The sequence below is a fragment of the Malaya genurostris genome, chromosome 3, assembly GCF_030247185.1.
Source record: "Malaya genurostris strain Urasoe2022 chromosome 3, Malgen_1.1, whole genome shotgun sequence".
NCBI classification, from domain to species: Eukaryota; Metazoa; Arthropoda; class Insecta; order Diptera; family Culicidae; genus Malaya; species Malaya genurostris.
The window spans coordinates 209,919,852-209,937,637 of NC_080572.1; the positions used below are offsets into that span (position 1 = coordinate 209,919,852).

Below are 17,786 nucleotides of genomic sequence, written 5' to 3' on the forward strand. Positions count from 1 at the left end.
CTTGATTTATGACGATAGTTAGCTTATTCGAATTTTCACTCAAGTCTCTTTGTAAGCAGTATTTATACGGTTGTTCATCCCATTTAAAAGTTATGCGTTTACGCACATTTGGCAAAGTATTATAGTAACAAGAAATTGAAATAAGTAGACTTTTCGCAATCAAAGTTTAAAGGTCATCGGGTACATTATCTCAGCATACTTTTTCCACGATTCCAAGAAAAAATCTGCACTAGGTAGTTATGTGAAGTAGTTGCGTATATGATATAATACGTCGGTTGATAAGTCCCCGATCTGACAGAGAAATGGTTTAAAAATCATCTAACGTTTAATAGATACATCCTTCAGATTTCATTTGTCAAATTTTCATGACATTAGTGTGTTAGTTATTGTGTTTTCAGTGACGCTACTTCTGGAAAATTGGAAAATTAATAGACAGAATAGAGAAAAAATTTTTTGTGTGTTGATAAAACTGGTTTCTAATAAAACTAAATACTGTGCTATCAAAACAATCAAGGAAATAAACCATTATTGACTGGTGAGCAGAATTCAAACGTGGTCGAGCAAATACCGATGTTGGCTGTTTTTTCGGAAATCGTCTCAAAGTTGATTTAATCGTTATGGAAAATCAAAAAGTGAACTTGCAGGGAATAAAGATATCAAAAGGAAGTATATTCACATTTGTGCATGAGTGAATATGAAAAAATTGTTTGCGAAGTGGGTACCGCATTTTTCTCGCTACTGATTAAATACACCGCATCACCAACCGATTGTTATGATGGTTAAATTCCGTGAACTGAAATTCGAATTGCTACCGTATCCACTATAGTCGTCAGATTTAGCCCTCAACGCTTCTGTTTTATATTCTATTAGTCTAAAACAGTAGCTTGCATTAATAAAACTAAAGCGTTTTTCTTAGACTAAGGAGAAATTGTGGTATGAAAGTGATACGTAGAAATGTTGGACCTATTGAAGCAAAACAATTGTTCCAAAGGCGTAACCGTTTACTTAAGAATACATTGATGAAAATAATCGAAGGGGGTATTCGGGGCAAAGTAATCTTTGGGACCTTTTTTTTGCACACTGAACGATGGGGGCGACAAATCTCTTATTTTGCCCCGGGCGCCAAATTTCCTCGGTACGCCACTACAAACTTCTCATCATATTATTAATCTAAATCCGATTCTTCACAGTTCGAGTGTTTATAAAAAAATAATGTCACTTGTCGATGTATTCATCACGACCTTAATATAATTATTATAATCAAACTTATATATGAATGTAAAATGTAATGTATAGATAAAATCCATAAGAAACCATTCGCATACGAACAATCCAACCAATATTGTCACTACAGTACTAACGTACAAGTCTCTAGCGAGGCCAGCGCAGCGATGATTTCGAGCGACGTCAGTTGAACAGTCATTTCACAGTTCGATTCAATGTTGATCCATAAATATTTTTAATCTTCATTATTACGCACGTGCCTTCAGAGAAATTAATAAATTTTCTTACATTAACCCTCGAAGCTCACGGCAAAGCAATTTTACGCCTTTATAGTTGATAATGTTTTCTTAGGACTCAATGGGTTTGTAACAGAATGTTACAAAGTAGTGACATTTCCTATTATTTTCAGTGTGGCATATTGCATTTAAGCGGGACATGTGATGTATTACGGATACCACGTGTGCAGTTCTAATTCAATCATATATTTTATTTACTTGTTCAATCTTTTCATTTAATCGTAATATATAATTTGCTTTTAGTTTATCATATAAACAATATTTTCATGTTATTAAAACTATTTACAAAATCGAATTAAGATTACTTCCTTATTTCATCTACAGTAAATTTTTCCATCCAATGTTGACAGTTTTGACTATTTTATGTCATCGTGTGAAAAAATACACAACAGCTTCAACCAGAGAAACATCTTTAAATTTGTTGAATTTGTTTCCGGACCCTATTTGCACAAGTCCCTCACTTACGGAAAGGTGTCCCGAAACAACATTAGAAAGTTTTCACTAAAATAATTGAAGTTACAATCTGAAACAGATCCTCCTATCACTCCAGTGCAACTTACGTCGTCAGTTGTGAGACCACCTTACGAGATGAGATTACTTCGAGAATAGGGTTTATTCTATGTATTTTTTTCCAGAACTACGTGAATCGAACGGCCAGTTACTTTCGTGTAAGCTAATTGAAAAAACAAAACTATTTAGTTGTGCCCTAATTAAAAAGAGTTGCAATTCAACTGAAACAACAGATAATAATGAAATTGTTTCATAGATGTTTCTTACAATTAGACCATATTCGTTTTTGTTATCTTTCAGTTTATCTATGGACGAAATTTACGGGATGGGACGTGCGTGCGATTCTATTACAAGAATTTTGCGGCCTGATGTGTTCCGTGCAAAAAAGTGCTATGAGTTCCGACAGTATCGCAGTACTATGGCCAATCATTTTTCTGCTACTGTACTCAAACCGTGTCTAGAAATGAGTGTTGTTTTCGTAAAGTAAAATTTTGCATGTTTTTTTTCCTCGTAAAATATAAGCTCTAATAATATTATCTAGTCTGTAGAAAGAGACATTTTTTGGGAGCTATTGCTGTTGGTAGAGTTCGTTCACATCTGAGAGTCTTTAATGGTTTAACTAATCCGTTATTTCTATTCCACTAATTGTCGTATTCTACTTTTAGTTCAATGTACTTGTTTGCATGCTTGCTGCTTTGATTTTAGTTTACTATGAACCGTTGTTGTGTGAAGATTTAATGTTGTGCTGATTGTTTATTTTGTCTCAAATTTAATGATTATTCCTTTTCAATATGACTATGTTTTGTCTACGTCTACTGAAATAATTTCATTTTCATGCAGTTGTATGTCACTCCGACATTTCCTGTCTCACTGAGGAACAACAACGTAGATCACTTTTTTGTTTGGCTGTTAGCTAAATAAAATCTGATGACTCTGTGCTATCAAATAAGAACGTACTAATTCTCGACATACCAAAACACAACTTGTTTTGTCCGATTCGCCTCACAGTGAATATAAAACAGACTTAAATCCAACCATTCATAATCATTCGCAACAACTACATCTAGTAATTTAATATTTATCATCAAGTAGTACTGTGGCTTCCTTTCACTAACGTTTTTATTTTGTTGAATCCTGCTAGTAATTTGGGAGAAACTGTTCACTACGTTTCTGTTATATCTCATATATATGTACATAATCGTCAAAAGTTTTTTTTACTGAATTTTTATTATCAAGTAGTTTTTATTAAAAATACCGTTCTATTTATTTTTATTATAAAACGTATTTCTTTGCTTTCCTTGCATTCGTTTGCTAATACATTTAAGGTCACTGTAGTGACTCGACTTTCTTCTTTCATTTTGTTCACTCTTGTCTTGTGTTATCCTAGTATTTTCAAAGTTGAGTTAGTGTTTCTCGCTGTGAATTGTTGTAGATTTATATTTAGGGTCTTGTTTTGTTCTTACTTCTCGTTTAAATATAATCAAGTTATCACATTCAATTCAGAACGAAATCAATCTCTTTAAACTATCATAAATTCAAACATCTTTACATCTAAACCGTTGTCAGCCTATGCTAGCTGCTTTATTTTGTCTGTGGTGAGTTCTATTTTATCTTTTTTTCGGCGTTCAGATAGTTCAAGTGATTTTCCAGGTGTGCAATTTGTCTGTCGTATGTCAACTTTCAGGAAATAATATTCATTAAATCAGGGCTTTTCAAAGGTCGTTAAGATTAAATCTTCGAAACAGTGTTAGGGTTACTGAAAGAACGGGATGAAGATTTTTCCAAGTTTAATTTTCAGATTGGTATTTATATTATTTAATTTTTTTACCATTCATTAGTTGCTCGAATTCCCGAAGTTTAGGCACATTAAACAATAAGTTCAATTGAAACTTGAGTAGAACCTTATAACTCACAAAAAAACGAACGAATGTAGAAATGGATAATTTCATATTTGTGCAAATGTTCAACATTTGGTCAGGAAGGAGTTCGCTTTCACATCCCATCGAAGTCAGTCGATAAAACAAAACCGCTTACGTTCGGGACGGAAGAAACCAAGTACTGTATTGTGTAGTGAACAATAGAACGATCTCGAAATGAGTGAAACAAACGAACTAAAGCTACCGCCGGTACTAAAGAAAACAATTAATGTTGACTTCATGCAGGTCAAAATTCGACCATCGATACGAGAACTTGAAGGTATGCTTAAAGAGCAAATTCATCTTGACATTAAACGTGTTCATTTACCTCAATGCAAAAAGACAAATAATGTTGTTTATATCCAGTTCTATAAAGAGTTGGATGCAATTCAATTCGCAAAAGACAATAATAATGTGCACTATGTGGAGCATGAAAATATCAAGAACAACATTCCAGTATATATGGAAGATAGTGCTATAGAAATGCGTGTGTATGATCTTCCCTCAAGCGTCAACGATCGTTATATTCTCAAAACTATGTCCCAATACGGAGAGATTCTCTCTATCGAAAAAGAAAAGTGAAAGAACTTCTCCCCCGGTACTCTAAATGGTGTACGTTTGTTACGCATGCGCTTGAAGAGGCCTATACCTTCTTATGTGACTTTCGGTCAGGATACAACAATCCCATGCAAATCACTTGTTACCTATGACAATCAGATGGCCACATGTCAATATTGCCAAAAAGCTGTTCACTACGGTAAGCCATGTGATAAACTGAACAAGGAGACAACTATACCAAAGGAAAACGGTGCTTCCTTCTCACAAACCCCAAGTAACCCCAGTACACCTCCGCCAACAACAATGAAGCATCCCCTTCAACGAAAACATTAGTATCCTATATAGAATTTACCCTCCAACCAACCAGCAACTGCAACCAATGTACAACATAGCGCATCTACAGCAACTAGTAACGAACTCAAGACGGAAATCAACAACAATACCACCGATGCGGCAATGGATGACAAGACGAGCCATGAACAAAGTACCCCTCAATCCTCGCCGGACGGAAATGGAAGCTCCTCTCCCCCTAGAAAAAGGGTGACAACGAGATCTAACACAAAGAAAAATTTTCTATTGAAAAAATCGGCTCAATCTGCCACGTAAAGCTTGTACGCAATAGGCCTGAATAAAAATATCTTTTAAATAAAAAAAAAACTTTGGTCAGGACAGGAAATCTAAAGTAAATCATAATAGTCGCGTATCAAAAAATTGAAAGAGAAAGAATACAAGGGGAGACGTTCACTTGCTCTGAAAAGTTACCAAAAATTATCAAATTGATAATATTCTTATAGTGCCAAGATGGAGCCTGTTTCTTGATACAAGTTTTATTTGAGTTAAGCATTTTGATTACTGGCGGTAAGTCGTTGGTGTACATAATCGTTGTTCATTATTTTCTGCAATTCTCTTCTTTGATATAGTCGGTTTTCATTCATTACGTCAGAGATGTCCATCTCTTCTGTGTGACGAAGAGCAAGTATAATTTCTCCCCTCGCACTGACAACATCAACGAGAGCTCTTTTCATTCACACATATACACAACTGTTATATAAAGTGTGCACGCATCATGAGAGCGAGTGTTTATTTTTTTTTCAACTCTAGCACTGGATCACACTAAATTTCTAGAGCAGAGCTCTGAAATTCTCTGAGGTGGATGAAGATAGTGAATTTAGTTTTTCCTTGCTGCGAAAAATATTGTCATACTGTATTCGCAGCTTTAACAACAAGCACACACTCAAATTCTGTCTATTCGACACTGAGAAGAAGTGCGCTTTCCTTTTTGTGTGATGTTTCGCTTCTTGCATCGCCTGTGTAGACAAGAATCTTACACCAGCGTGGATCACTCTGGTGAAATGCCATCACTACATTACGTAATAAACATTTGAAACAGTCATTCACCCCGATTCTGTATTTCGTTCGAATCGGATTGTTTCGATCGAATACGAAATGTTGCATTTTGTAGCTCGATCGAGTTCGAGTTTTCCATACAAAAGCATTACTCGATCGAATTACAGAATGCAAATTTTTACATTCGTTCGACAAAACCCGATTTGATCGAAATACAGAATAGGGGTAATTATGATGAGCAAATTATTATTAAAATTGAACGCTATACTGACTTGCTAGTGTAAGAATGTTTACGGAACTCAAACGCGATATTAATATGTCAGATCAAGATAACGCATTTCATGCATAGTACTTCCCATCATTTCTACCACTTTTGCCTCTGCAGTTTTCTGATCTCCTTTTAACAAAAACTTAGTGATTTCGAGTCAATCCACTACCTTGTCCAGCAAAGCCATGCGTCTGTTATCGATAGAGATATAAATACGAGGATACTATTCAGGGCTGTATGGTGAGTGAGGTAGGGTAAAGTGTTTCAGTATGCCCTCCTTTAGAAAATATTACAATATTTCTAATAGAGAACAGCAATACGGCTGAGAGACATAATTTTTTTCTTTGCATGTTTAAACACATTAGCACTGTTGAACATTAGTTACTAAATAGCAGCCGACTATTAGCCGTTTTATACGGAAAAAATGCGTATTTAGTCGACGCTTATTCTCACTTCGAAAAGTTGCATAATGATATTTTCAGTTTTTCATGTTTTGCAGCAGATGACAACTACCAAACTTGCGCAGTAGAAATATCCTATGAAGAGAAAGTTTTAGTGATCAAACTTTTATTTATAAAAGTCTTGAATGCTTCAAAAAGGAAGGGGTACTTCATAACACTTTTTCCGATCACTTCTTCTTGCAGTGACTGGAGCTTAGTTTTGACAACACCTTCAATGTGCGATAGCGCAAAGATGACTTTGTGAACTCTCGCTAGTTCTCGGTCACTTTTGCGTCACATTTGAATTTTATAAACAAATAGCCGTATGAGAGCAACAATATGAGCGAAGATTTTGTATTACATTCATTTTGTGTAATTCGAACATTATTTCTTCAGAATCCTTACAGGTTAAAGCTCGAACAATCGACAACTGGTTCGTAATACAGTGCTCTACGAATTGAACCGCCAACTCGGAACAAGATTTGAATTCGTAAGTGATGTTTCGGGGGTTAAAAATGTAATGTTTTCAAAACTAGAAAACAATGGTTTCAAACACCAGTAAAATTGAAGAGCTGTATTTGGAAAGAAACAGCTGACGTAATATTATTTATTTGGCAATAGTCAATTTGAAACTGGCACAAAAACCACTATCTTTAAAGCAGCAAACACAAAACAGATGATAACTACAATTCGTCTTACGATAAGTAAAATAAATTAACACACTAAAAATTGTTGTTACAATGTTCGTTCGTTTCATTTTTTCTGCGAAGCGACGGTAAGGCTCACCAAACTCAAAAATCTTTTCAACAGAAGTAATAGCTCGTGTATTTCCAAATATAGTACAGCACACTTAGGTTCGTTCCTTTCAAATATAGTACTGCACACTTAGAAGAATTTACATTTTTATAAACACACATAAAAGGAGCGTCACGATTCACTTACATTCACAATTCAAAGCATTGTAAAGATAAGTCAAATCATTAACTTCACAGTTTATTTAGCTGGAGCTTACATCGATACAGACGCAAAATTTATTTTTACATGTTAATAAATGTAACACTTTGTCATCACCGAAGAAATTACGGTATACTTGAATTTAATTCAAGCGTAAATTTCATTTTTTCTAAGAGTGTGTTAAATCCGTTTTCAAGTTTAGTCATATTTCGTAATGACTCTACTGCAAAACGGCTCAAACCATCATCTTCATTAAATCTATGAAATCTAGTTTAAACCAACAGCAAAACATCACGGCAAAACTCACAATTACCTTTTAATTCATGAAGTTGAGATGCATCACGATAAAGGTAACTTTCGAATGAAAAGAATATCGACAATAGCTCTCTATTTTTATTCAGCAAACGATTTGAGTACATGGCTAAGTTCTTGCCATCACGAACGGTCATTATCAGACTCATGAAAAATGATCCACATTATTTTTTTTTCGTAATTCCGTTGAACAGTTTCTAATCGTATCCATCGCTATCGTATCGTATCGGATGACCGGCAAAACTCGCGAACTAGAATGATGTATGAAGAACAATCCAAATTACGCCTTTGCGATGTTCCACTTTTAATATTTGTTTACATGTTCCATTAAATGTAAAAAATATCATATTGAAATCAGTTCTCATAACGTGTTGCGACCAAAACGCATTAGGAATGGCAAATTATTGCTTTTCCGCTATAAATACGGAATTAGATTTTGCGGAACGCTTTATTATACCCACCTTTGGCGTGCAAAGTAACATGTTTGACCCCCCAAAAAGGCTCTGCGATCGCTTAAAAGATTATGGCGCCTTTTGGTCTATAAAAAATAGGCGAATCAGTCAAGTTTCAGCTAGATATAGCTATTTGCTTTGTTTTGTTCGCCGTTCTTTGTTTACGAGTTAGGCATCATGTTGAGTATAAAAAAATTTCAATCTCTAATAACTACTTCATAACGCTTGACGTAAACTCGAGCATACCGCAATTTCTTCGGCGATGACACAATATATTAACATATAAACATAAATTTTGCGTCTGTATCGATGTAAGCTTCAGCTAAATTAACGGTGAAGTTAATGATATGACTTATTTTCACATGATTTGAATTGTGAATGTAAGTGAATCGCGACCAGTATCAGACAGTAATTCAGTATCATTTAGGGGTTAGCCAAATTTTGTGCTAGGGCACATAACCGTTTATATTATTTTTACATTTCGTCTTTGACTCATCAGTGCAGAGCAGTTCAAAATGAACTGCTTAGTGCTAAACTCAGCAGTTCATTTTGAACTGACAAATGACCAAACCTGCATCGGCCAGAAATAGTCGAAAACACGTTTTAGTTCGGCACGTCAGAGAAGACATTGCAAAACAAAAAGTGTTCTCTAAATAGCAGAAACTTTACGTCTGCTTAGCGGTTCAAATTGAACTGCTGAGTTTAGCACTAAGCAGTTCATTTTGAACTGCTCTGCACTGATGAGTCAAAGACGTAAAAATAATTAAAAAAAAAGTAATTCAATAGCTTTGCGCAGTGGCGATATCGTAACCAATGAGGTACAACCGAGGTGCGATTATTACTAGTTGAAAACTAATTAAATAAATATAAAGAGGCTAACACTCCTTCAAACTACACCATTAAATATTGGCTATTTCGTGGTAACCGAAACTCCGAAGCGGTTATACAGTCCAGAAGTAGGAACCGTGAGTTTTAAATTTCAATTAGTTTTCTTTAGTTAAGCATGAGTACTTTATTGTACGTTGGTTGCAGATGATGGTTTCGTTGATGAGATTGCTTTATCGTGGTTAAACTCTGTCGTAGAATTACTGGGGCTGATTGGGGTCGGAGTAGCAGAAGTATCGATGTCTATGGGTGAAGATGTATTCTTGTCCAGTTTCTGCCAAGGCTTACCCTAATGAATAGGTTTATGACAATATTGACACGTGGCCAGTTGATGGTCGTAGGTGACAGGCGATTTACATGGGAGCCTTGAACCGTGTTCGAAAATTACATAAGAAGTCTTTTTTAAGCAGTCTGCGTAACAAACGTACGTTATTGAGGGTACCGGGGAAAAAACATCTACACGCTTCTTTTACGAGGGAAAGAATTTCTCTGTACTGAAACATAGTTTTTCGAACAAATTGATTGCTAGCGACTGAAGGTAGATCATTCAAATGCATTTCTATGCTGGTTTGTTGTTATTTTCATGCTCCAGATAGCGCACGTTGTTATAGTTTTTGGCGAATGAATTGCTTATAAAGGGTGATTTTTTGCTCGTATCTTTTAGGCAACACTGTTTTTCACAGACAACGCGTGAATCGTGTCTTGTGTCATTGTCAAACATATTTAGTTTGGTCTATAATTTAATCATGAATAGTTGTTTGGTCTACTATTTAATCATGAATGTGCGCTGGCAAAGTTGAAGGAAGATCCACTTTTTTATCGAAAAATTGTATTCAGCGACGAAGCTCATACATCAACAAGCAAAATTGCCGCATCCGGAGTAAAGACCAGACAGAATCATTGCAAGAGCTACCAATTCGTCCCAAAAAGTCACTGTTTAATGTGGATTATGGGTCGGTGGCATTATTCGTGAAATACCGGCCGATATGTTGGAGAATATTTGCCAAAATTGGACCTTGCGCATGGGCCTTCTAAAGCGAAGTCGTAGCCAACATTTGTAAGAAACCATCTTCAATCAGTTCGGTTTTACCTCGTATCCAAGTCAGTCGATAAACAAAACCGCTTACGTTGGAAACAGAAGAAACCAAGTACAGTATTGTGTAGTGAACAAAAGACCTCGAAAATGAGTGAACCAAACGAACAAAAGCTACCGCCGACACGAAAGAATACAATTGTTGTTGACTTCAGGCAGTGCAAAATTCGACCTTCGATACGAGAACTTGAAGGTTTGCTTAAAGTGCAAATGCAGCAGGACATTAAACGTGTGCATTTACTTCAATGCAATAAGACGAATAATGTTGTGAACATCCAGTTTTATAAAGAATTGGATGCAATTCAATTCGCAAAAGACAATAACAATGTGCACTATGTGGAACACGAGAACATTAGGTACAATATTCCAGTATATATGGATGATAGTGCTATAGAAGTGCGTGTGCATGATCTTCACTCAAGCGTCACCGATTATTATATTCGCAAAACTATGTCCCAATACGAAGAGATTCTCTCTATCGAAAAAGAAAAGTGGAAGAACTTTTTCCCCGGTAATCTAAATGGCGTACGTGTATTACGCATACACTTGAAGAGGCCTATACCTTCTTATGTGATTTTCGGTCAAGATACAAGAATTCCGTGCAAATCACTTGTTACCTATGACAATCAGATGGCCACATGTCAGTATTGTCAAAAAGCTGTTCACTACGGTAAGCCGTGTGATAAACTGGACAAGGAGACAACTACATCAAAGGACAACAGTGCTTCCGTCACACCAACCCAAAGCAACCCCAGTACACCTTTAACAGTCACCAACAACAGTGAAGCATCCCCTTCAACGGAACCATCCAACGTATCCCCTATAGAACAAAGTGCATTAGCTGCAGTGAACAACTTACCATCCAACCAACCAGCAACTGCAAACAATGTACAACAAGGCTCATCTCCAGCAACTAGCAACGAAACCAACAACAATACCATCGATGTGGCAATGGATGACGAGACGAACTACGAACGAAGTGCCCCTCAATCCTCGCAAGAGGGAAATGGAAGCTCCTCTCCTTTATTTATTTTCCCATTTTTTTGTTTTCTTTTGAAAATCAAATCCTATACCTCTTAAAAGAATCTCCCTTTAGAACTGGATGTATACAACACTATTTGTCTCGTTCAATTGAAGCAAACACAGTTGTCTATCGAGATACGAAATTTTGAATTCTTCTCGTATTGAAGGTCGTATTTTGCAATATCTTAAGTCAACAATAATTGTATAGTTTCGTGGTAATTAGTTTTTATTCGTTAGATTGGTTCATCCGGGGCTAGTCCGGGTTGACGGTTCATCCCCATTATTCTATTGTCCACAACACTATACTGCACTTTGTTGCTGTCGTCTCGGCCGTAAGCGATTTTTTTCTGTCGACTGCCTCGGATGATGTAAAAGTGGACTGACCATAAATTAGGCCAATGATGGAAAAGATTATTTTATTGTAAAAAACGTGCTTAATCCACCTATCAGTGAGATGATACCTTTTTTTATCAATCCGCATGTGTTTTTTTCATGAATATTCTTCGGTGTTTAAGTTTTCATGACATTATTTTAATGACCCTCGTTTTAAGCGACAATTTGAGATTTTAATCACTCATTACTCTGTAATGTCGAAACTGCAAATCGGATCGAATTTGAATATAGAAGTGTGATAATCGATTAAACATGCCATGATATGTAAGTTCCACTCTAGAGTTTACGGTAATTTAAGGTACTTCCAGAGCCGGTATTCAGGAACCAGCATAACCCAAACCGATTCGTATGGCCATATGACGAATAAATTACAACAGTTTTGAGTTCAACTTTGAAGCTTTTCGGGATTGTCATCTTCTATATCGGTTTGAATTTTAAAAATTCATCCTCCTGTAATTCCAGAATCGGAAGTCAGCATTGAATAAAAATAATTAATTTTGTGTGGGACTATAAGTTTATTTTAATTTGAATTTTTTTCTGAAATTCGATTTGGCTTTATTTGAAAAAACGATTGAGCTTTGAGAAACGATTCGATACTGGATCCGGAATTCGAAAATCGGTGTAGCCGAAGTCAGACAAATTCACCTGATTAGTTTACATTTGTTTCAATATGTTTAAAAATCAGTATAGACATCTTTGAGAAATCGTAGTACGAGTTAAATTGTTGGGTGCCTTCCGAATCGAAAACTGAATACCACTAAAACTGAAATAAGTTTATTTGGTTGTCGACTATTCAAATCAGCAAATCTTAGATGATTCTTAGATATCATTTGAATCTTAGATCGGTTCAGCCATCTACGAGGAAAATAAGTTACACAATTTTAATTTCGTTTCACATATCATCCTGTAGTTCCGGAACCAGAAGTCGGATCCAAACATAATTCAGGAACCTTGTTTAGGAGCATACGAATTTTCATATGAATCTGAGTTTGTAGAAAACGGTTAAGTCATCTTCGAAAATAAGGTAAAAAATTGAGTGAAATTATTTGTCACATACGCATTTGCTGATCTCGACGAACTGATTCAAATGGTATATGGGTGTTATGTTCTTCCAGCATTTATTGCTGTAAGCAGTTTAAATCAATGTAATTATGAAATTGTTCAGAATTCGGAAGCACTGCCATCTTTCCAATATGTCATATTCGAACGATTATGTTGCCAAAAACGAACCGTGCTAAAATTGATCCGAGGCAAAATGTCATGAAAAATAATGCTGTTCACAGTCTTTTTGGTACTTAGAAACTATTGTATGTAACAGTATAAAAAATCGTGTTTTACGTTGCTCCCAAGCCTATCTTTGCCATACAGCGCTCAGAACTTTTACTGCTGGAATATGGGGGAAAAGTCGCTTACACAAAAAATTCGATATCTCCGTTAAAAATGGACGGATTTTAACAATCTATGGCTTGTTGGATAGCTATTACCGTGCGGAATCTAAGTCTGAAAACATATTCTGTTTTCAAGGTCAATTGTGACAGATACTGTCAAAAAACTGAAAATTTTGACATAAAACTTCGTAAAAAGTAAAAGTAAACATCCGATCTCAAAACCATTCAATAGCGTTTTGGGTGACGGGGAGACCTTTCATTTGCGACTAGTTTGATCAAAATCGGTTCAGCCATCTCTGAGATCTCGACCTCTTAGTTGACAACACACATACAGACACACACACATACACACACACACACACAGACATTTGCTCAGTTCGTCGAGCTGAATCGATTGGTATATGACATTCGGCCCTCCGGGCTTCGGAAAATTTTTCGAAAGTTTGAGCGAATTCTATACCTATTTTTTATATATATATATAAAAAAGGTAAAAATCAGTGGATTGGTTTTCTGTGAAACTGCGTTCGGAGAAATGAGTCGCTCCTGCGGATATGATAACGAATTCGTTATAGACCAAGTCATAGCTAAATCAAGTCGGATATCAAATTTCTCTTGAACTGGTTTGATGTAGTGAATTGCAGTACCTAAAATGCAAACTAATGATCTTTGTAGAAAAATTGCTTGCCAATTTTAAAAGGTTCCAGTTCAGAATCGAAACACTAATTATTTTAAGAGCATCACTAAAATGGTTTTGATGCAGTTAGTTTTCGTATCAAAATATTTGATAACTCCAGGTAAATTATAAATTTTCTTCAACGTACTTATTTATTATATGAAGACATTTTCCCGGTAAGCAATGAAGTAATGAAAACGAAACTAGGCTATTCTTATGTCGAAGAATTTATGAATTTTAAGTAATCATATTCGGTATAAATTTAAATTGATTGACCCTAGATAAACTATTTCTTCAGGATTCGAGCTACAATGGTACAAACATATAGACCTTGTTTCTATATCTCATGTCCCCTATCACATAACTATTGAAATTATGCACTCTGCAAACAACAGCACTAATTGTCTATCATCAACGGATTTTGGGCCGTCTACAGGCAAGTATAAATTTTGATTTCAGAGAGTTGTGTTCCTGCATTCTATCATTTGTTTTTTACAATTCAATACAAGAGTTCGAAATGAACGATTTGAAGTTTTAACGAACGGAGCTTGAGCAAAAATGAACCGTTATCTCATAAACACTCGAACAAGTTCCTACCTCTACCTACTACTTTACCTAATTTCATTCCTCGGGAATGGTGATTCATTGACTACATTGACAGAATATTGTAGGATAGTTGATTGAATTTTTTTTTCTTGACATTCTAAACATTATGAATGGGTTCTGTTGCTACTATTTCATTTTAGTTGAGAATCGTTATAGATTTAATAGTCAATAGTTCTATGAATGTTTTCTAGTTAGGAATTAGTTACAACTACAGTTACTGGGCGGGAAAACTTAGTCAATAGTTCACAATAAGAATTGGGTTCCGTTCTGATATTTGATATCGACTGTGTGATATCTTATCTGAAAATACGGTTGGCTTTCGCAGTAAAACACATACTAAAACATCAATCGTATGTTCGCTCCCTGAGGGGGTTGTTTAGTTGTTTAACTAGTTCTTTTTTAATATTGGTTTATGTTTCGACTGTATATTCATACCTAAAGGAATTACTTTCACAACATAAAGATAAGATAATGATTTTTTATAAAAACCAAAAAAAAAATAAGTTTCGGAATGTTAGAAAATAAAATTTAATTGAAAAACGAAAACTTATAAATGAAATGAATTGTTTATTCAGTTTAATAGCTCCTCTAAATGTTGTTTGCCTAAAATCATCATGCTGTAATCACTTTTTAGTATAAAAACCTCATTAATCTGTGTTATCTGCCTAGCACTATCACTCCTCTCATTCATACAACTTTTACTATCTTTGAATAGGCTTTGCTAACGTTTGAACAGTTTATAGTCATTTCAAATCATAACGGGTACTGATTTTTGTCTAAGCTTTCGTACTTTTTTTTTCTAGCAGCTGTTCAACAGCTATCCGAGAAATTGGACAGGAAATTTTGACTCTAAATGTCCGAGCTGGAAACGAAAAATTGTTATCGACTTAACTGAACATAATATAGTAATATACGCTTAATTGAAATCACGATTGTTATTACTTTGCTTCCTAGCTTTACAATTGCTTTCAGTTCCGTGTGAGATCTCAACAGGAACTGAACGATACCTGCTTCAATATGTTCGATAATTTGTTTTTAACTTTGTTTAATACGTTTCACTAGAAGATAGTTTAAAATCAATTTTCAAAGAAACTAAATTTAAAATAAACTTTCGGGAAGAAAAAACTAAACTATACAATCTGGGTACGTTGGATGCGGATAAAAAGTAATAAAAATCCAACCGAATAATACATGGTTCGTTAATTGAGTTAATAAAACTATGCATCGCTACAAAATAAGGTAGAATGATCTATACGTGTGAAGAGTTCTATTTGCGCTTGGTGGCGACAACCACCAGTTACACAGCGACCAATGGGCACTATCCTGCCAGATTCGGCACTTCAGTGGTCTTCATTCTCATTATAAGTATGATTAATAACCGATTAGCTAGTTAACCTGGAGCGTTTGCTAAACAGCCGTGCCCTGATGATATTAGCGGTAATGCGATGCACTGGTCCTCTGCTTTAGTTTAATGTTTGAATTTTGTTTAATAATTGTAACGTGAGTGGGTATCGTGGAGCAGTTCACTTGCCAACATGTACTAACACCGTTGACCATTGTGGCGCATTCTTCCATACGACAAAATGATGTCCACAACTGCACCCCCATTAGGGGAAAAGAATGCACCGGAAAGATCCATATCACGTTATTCCACTAATCATTCAGCTTCTTTGCTTGATCACAGAACGCAGAACAGTTACGTCTACAGACTTTTTTTCTATCAGTTTCGTTCCTCCTACGCTTCGTCTCCACTTGTATTCACTACTAACAATAATAACGTATTGCATCTAGGGTTTTACTTTGTCTTAACTCTCATTTATGGTGCGACGGATGGTGACGATTTGGCTCGGGATGCAGGTAAACACCTTCCACGGAGAAGATGGACATCTCTGTGAACGAAATGTTAAGACAATATTGAGCTTTGATTTGAAAACGTGTAATTTTAAGCTTATAATAATTCGTATTTCGATTAAATAAAATTGATCCTTATTTGCGGTGGTTAGAGATCGAATCTATATACAAACAATTCGAATTGAAAGGAAATAATTTTCGAACAGTTCAAAGATTCTGCTAGTCGCATCGAGTTTCGGAGAAGACTACGGCAAGGTATCTTGTTTAATATTGCATTGGGAGGTTTTTTTTAAATGTAATATTTATTGAAATATGAGTTAAAATTAAATTATTAAGATTTAAATAGGGTGTTCAGCCACAAGTGGTGACTTTTCAGCCCTATTATATACATGATTTGGTTATTACCATAAAAACATCATTTGCTACCGCAATTCTGTGATTTATGTGTAGGGAAAATTGTAAACCTACTTGTAGTGTGTAATGGGGAAAAGGAATTTATATACTAACTTACTAACTAATACAGGGAGCGAATCGATTCAATTGAAGATTGCATCGATTTTTGTCGGAATTTGCTTATAATATTATGTGACATTACATCTAATAGTTCTATATTTGTGAGTCTGTGTAACTCATTTGTACTAAACCAGGGAAGACGCTTCAAAATCATTTTCAGACTTTTATTCTGAATCCTTTGAAGCGTTTTCTTCCTAGTGGAACAACAACTTGACCAAATTGGTACTGCATAAAGCATGGGTAGTCGGAAAATTTATTTATAAACAATATCATTTTTTTCTCTAAACGGAGCTTAATATATCTTTTTATAGGATATAAACGTTTAATATATTTATTACACTTTGCCTGGATTTCTTCAATGTAATCCTTGAAAGTGAGTTTTTTTGTCATACGTTAAACCTAAGTATTTTGCTTGATCAGACCATGTCAATTCCAAGCCATTCAATTTGATCATGTAATTATTGTTTGATTTAAGAAAATAAGCTTTTGGCTTATGAGAAAAGATTATTAATTGCGTTTTGCTGCATCATTTGCTAATCACTGAAAATATTTAAGCTCCTTTGTAGGTGACTGCAGATCATTCTTAGATTCCTACCTGTTGCTAACAGACTTGCGTTGTTACAGAAAAGAGATTTCTGACAACCAACGCATAGTGGGGAAAAAGGGACCAAAAACGCGACGATTTTTTGGAGGTATGAAACAGCTGACCACAAAGCACTTTTTTGGTGTAGAAAGGTCAATAAAATCGATTCCATGTATTTAGAAGGACCGCACGAAACGCTATCATGTTCATTTTACCCCAAGTTCCCTTTTTATACTGCATTGTATTCAAGCTTAACTATAAATATAACATGAAACCGAAGAACTTGCAGATGAGCGAATAGAGTGTTTCCGATGTAAAAAAAATCTAACAAATCGATTGCATGTAGTTTTATTGACAGCAGAAAACTCGTTGCACCGTTTAACCCCATTTCTTTTCTAGTTATAATATTCAGTTGAAATATGATCTACAATCCAAAAGCAGATCCGATGCGATCTATCAATATTGGTTCATAATACGTGCAAAACATCTGTGATCCAATT

General features: G+C 35.3%; 1 protein-coding gene and 1 non-coding gene across 2 annotated transcripts in view; one reads left to right on the plus strand and one right to left on the minus strand.

Annotated features, from left to right (window-relative positions):
- Positions 1–1,724: 1,724 nt before the first annotated feature.
- Positions 1,725–17,786, minus strand: part of LOC131436744 (cyclin-dependent kinase 14) — a 437,597-nt gene continuing 421,535 nt past the window's right edge. The window contains exon 11 of the mRNA XM_058605629.1: positions 1,725–16,228. Within this exon, the coding sequence (XP_058461612.1) occupies positions 16,152–16,228 (77 nt within the window). The 3' untranslated portion in view covers positions 1,725–16,151. The remainder of the gene's footprint in view (positions 16,229–17,786) is intronic.
- On the plus strand, positions 9,062–9,207 carry LOC131439698 (U4 spliceosomal RNA). The gene has a single exon (XR_009231176.1). It is a non-coding gene; the product is annotated as a U4 spliceosomal RNA (small nuclear RNA).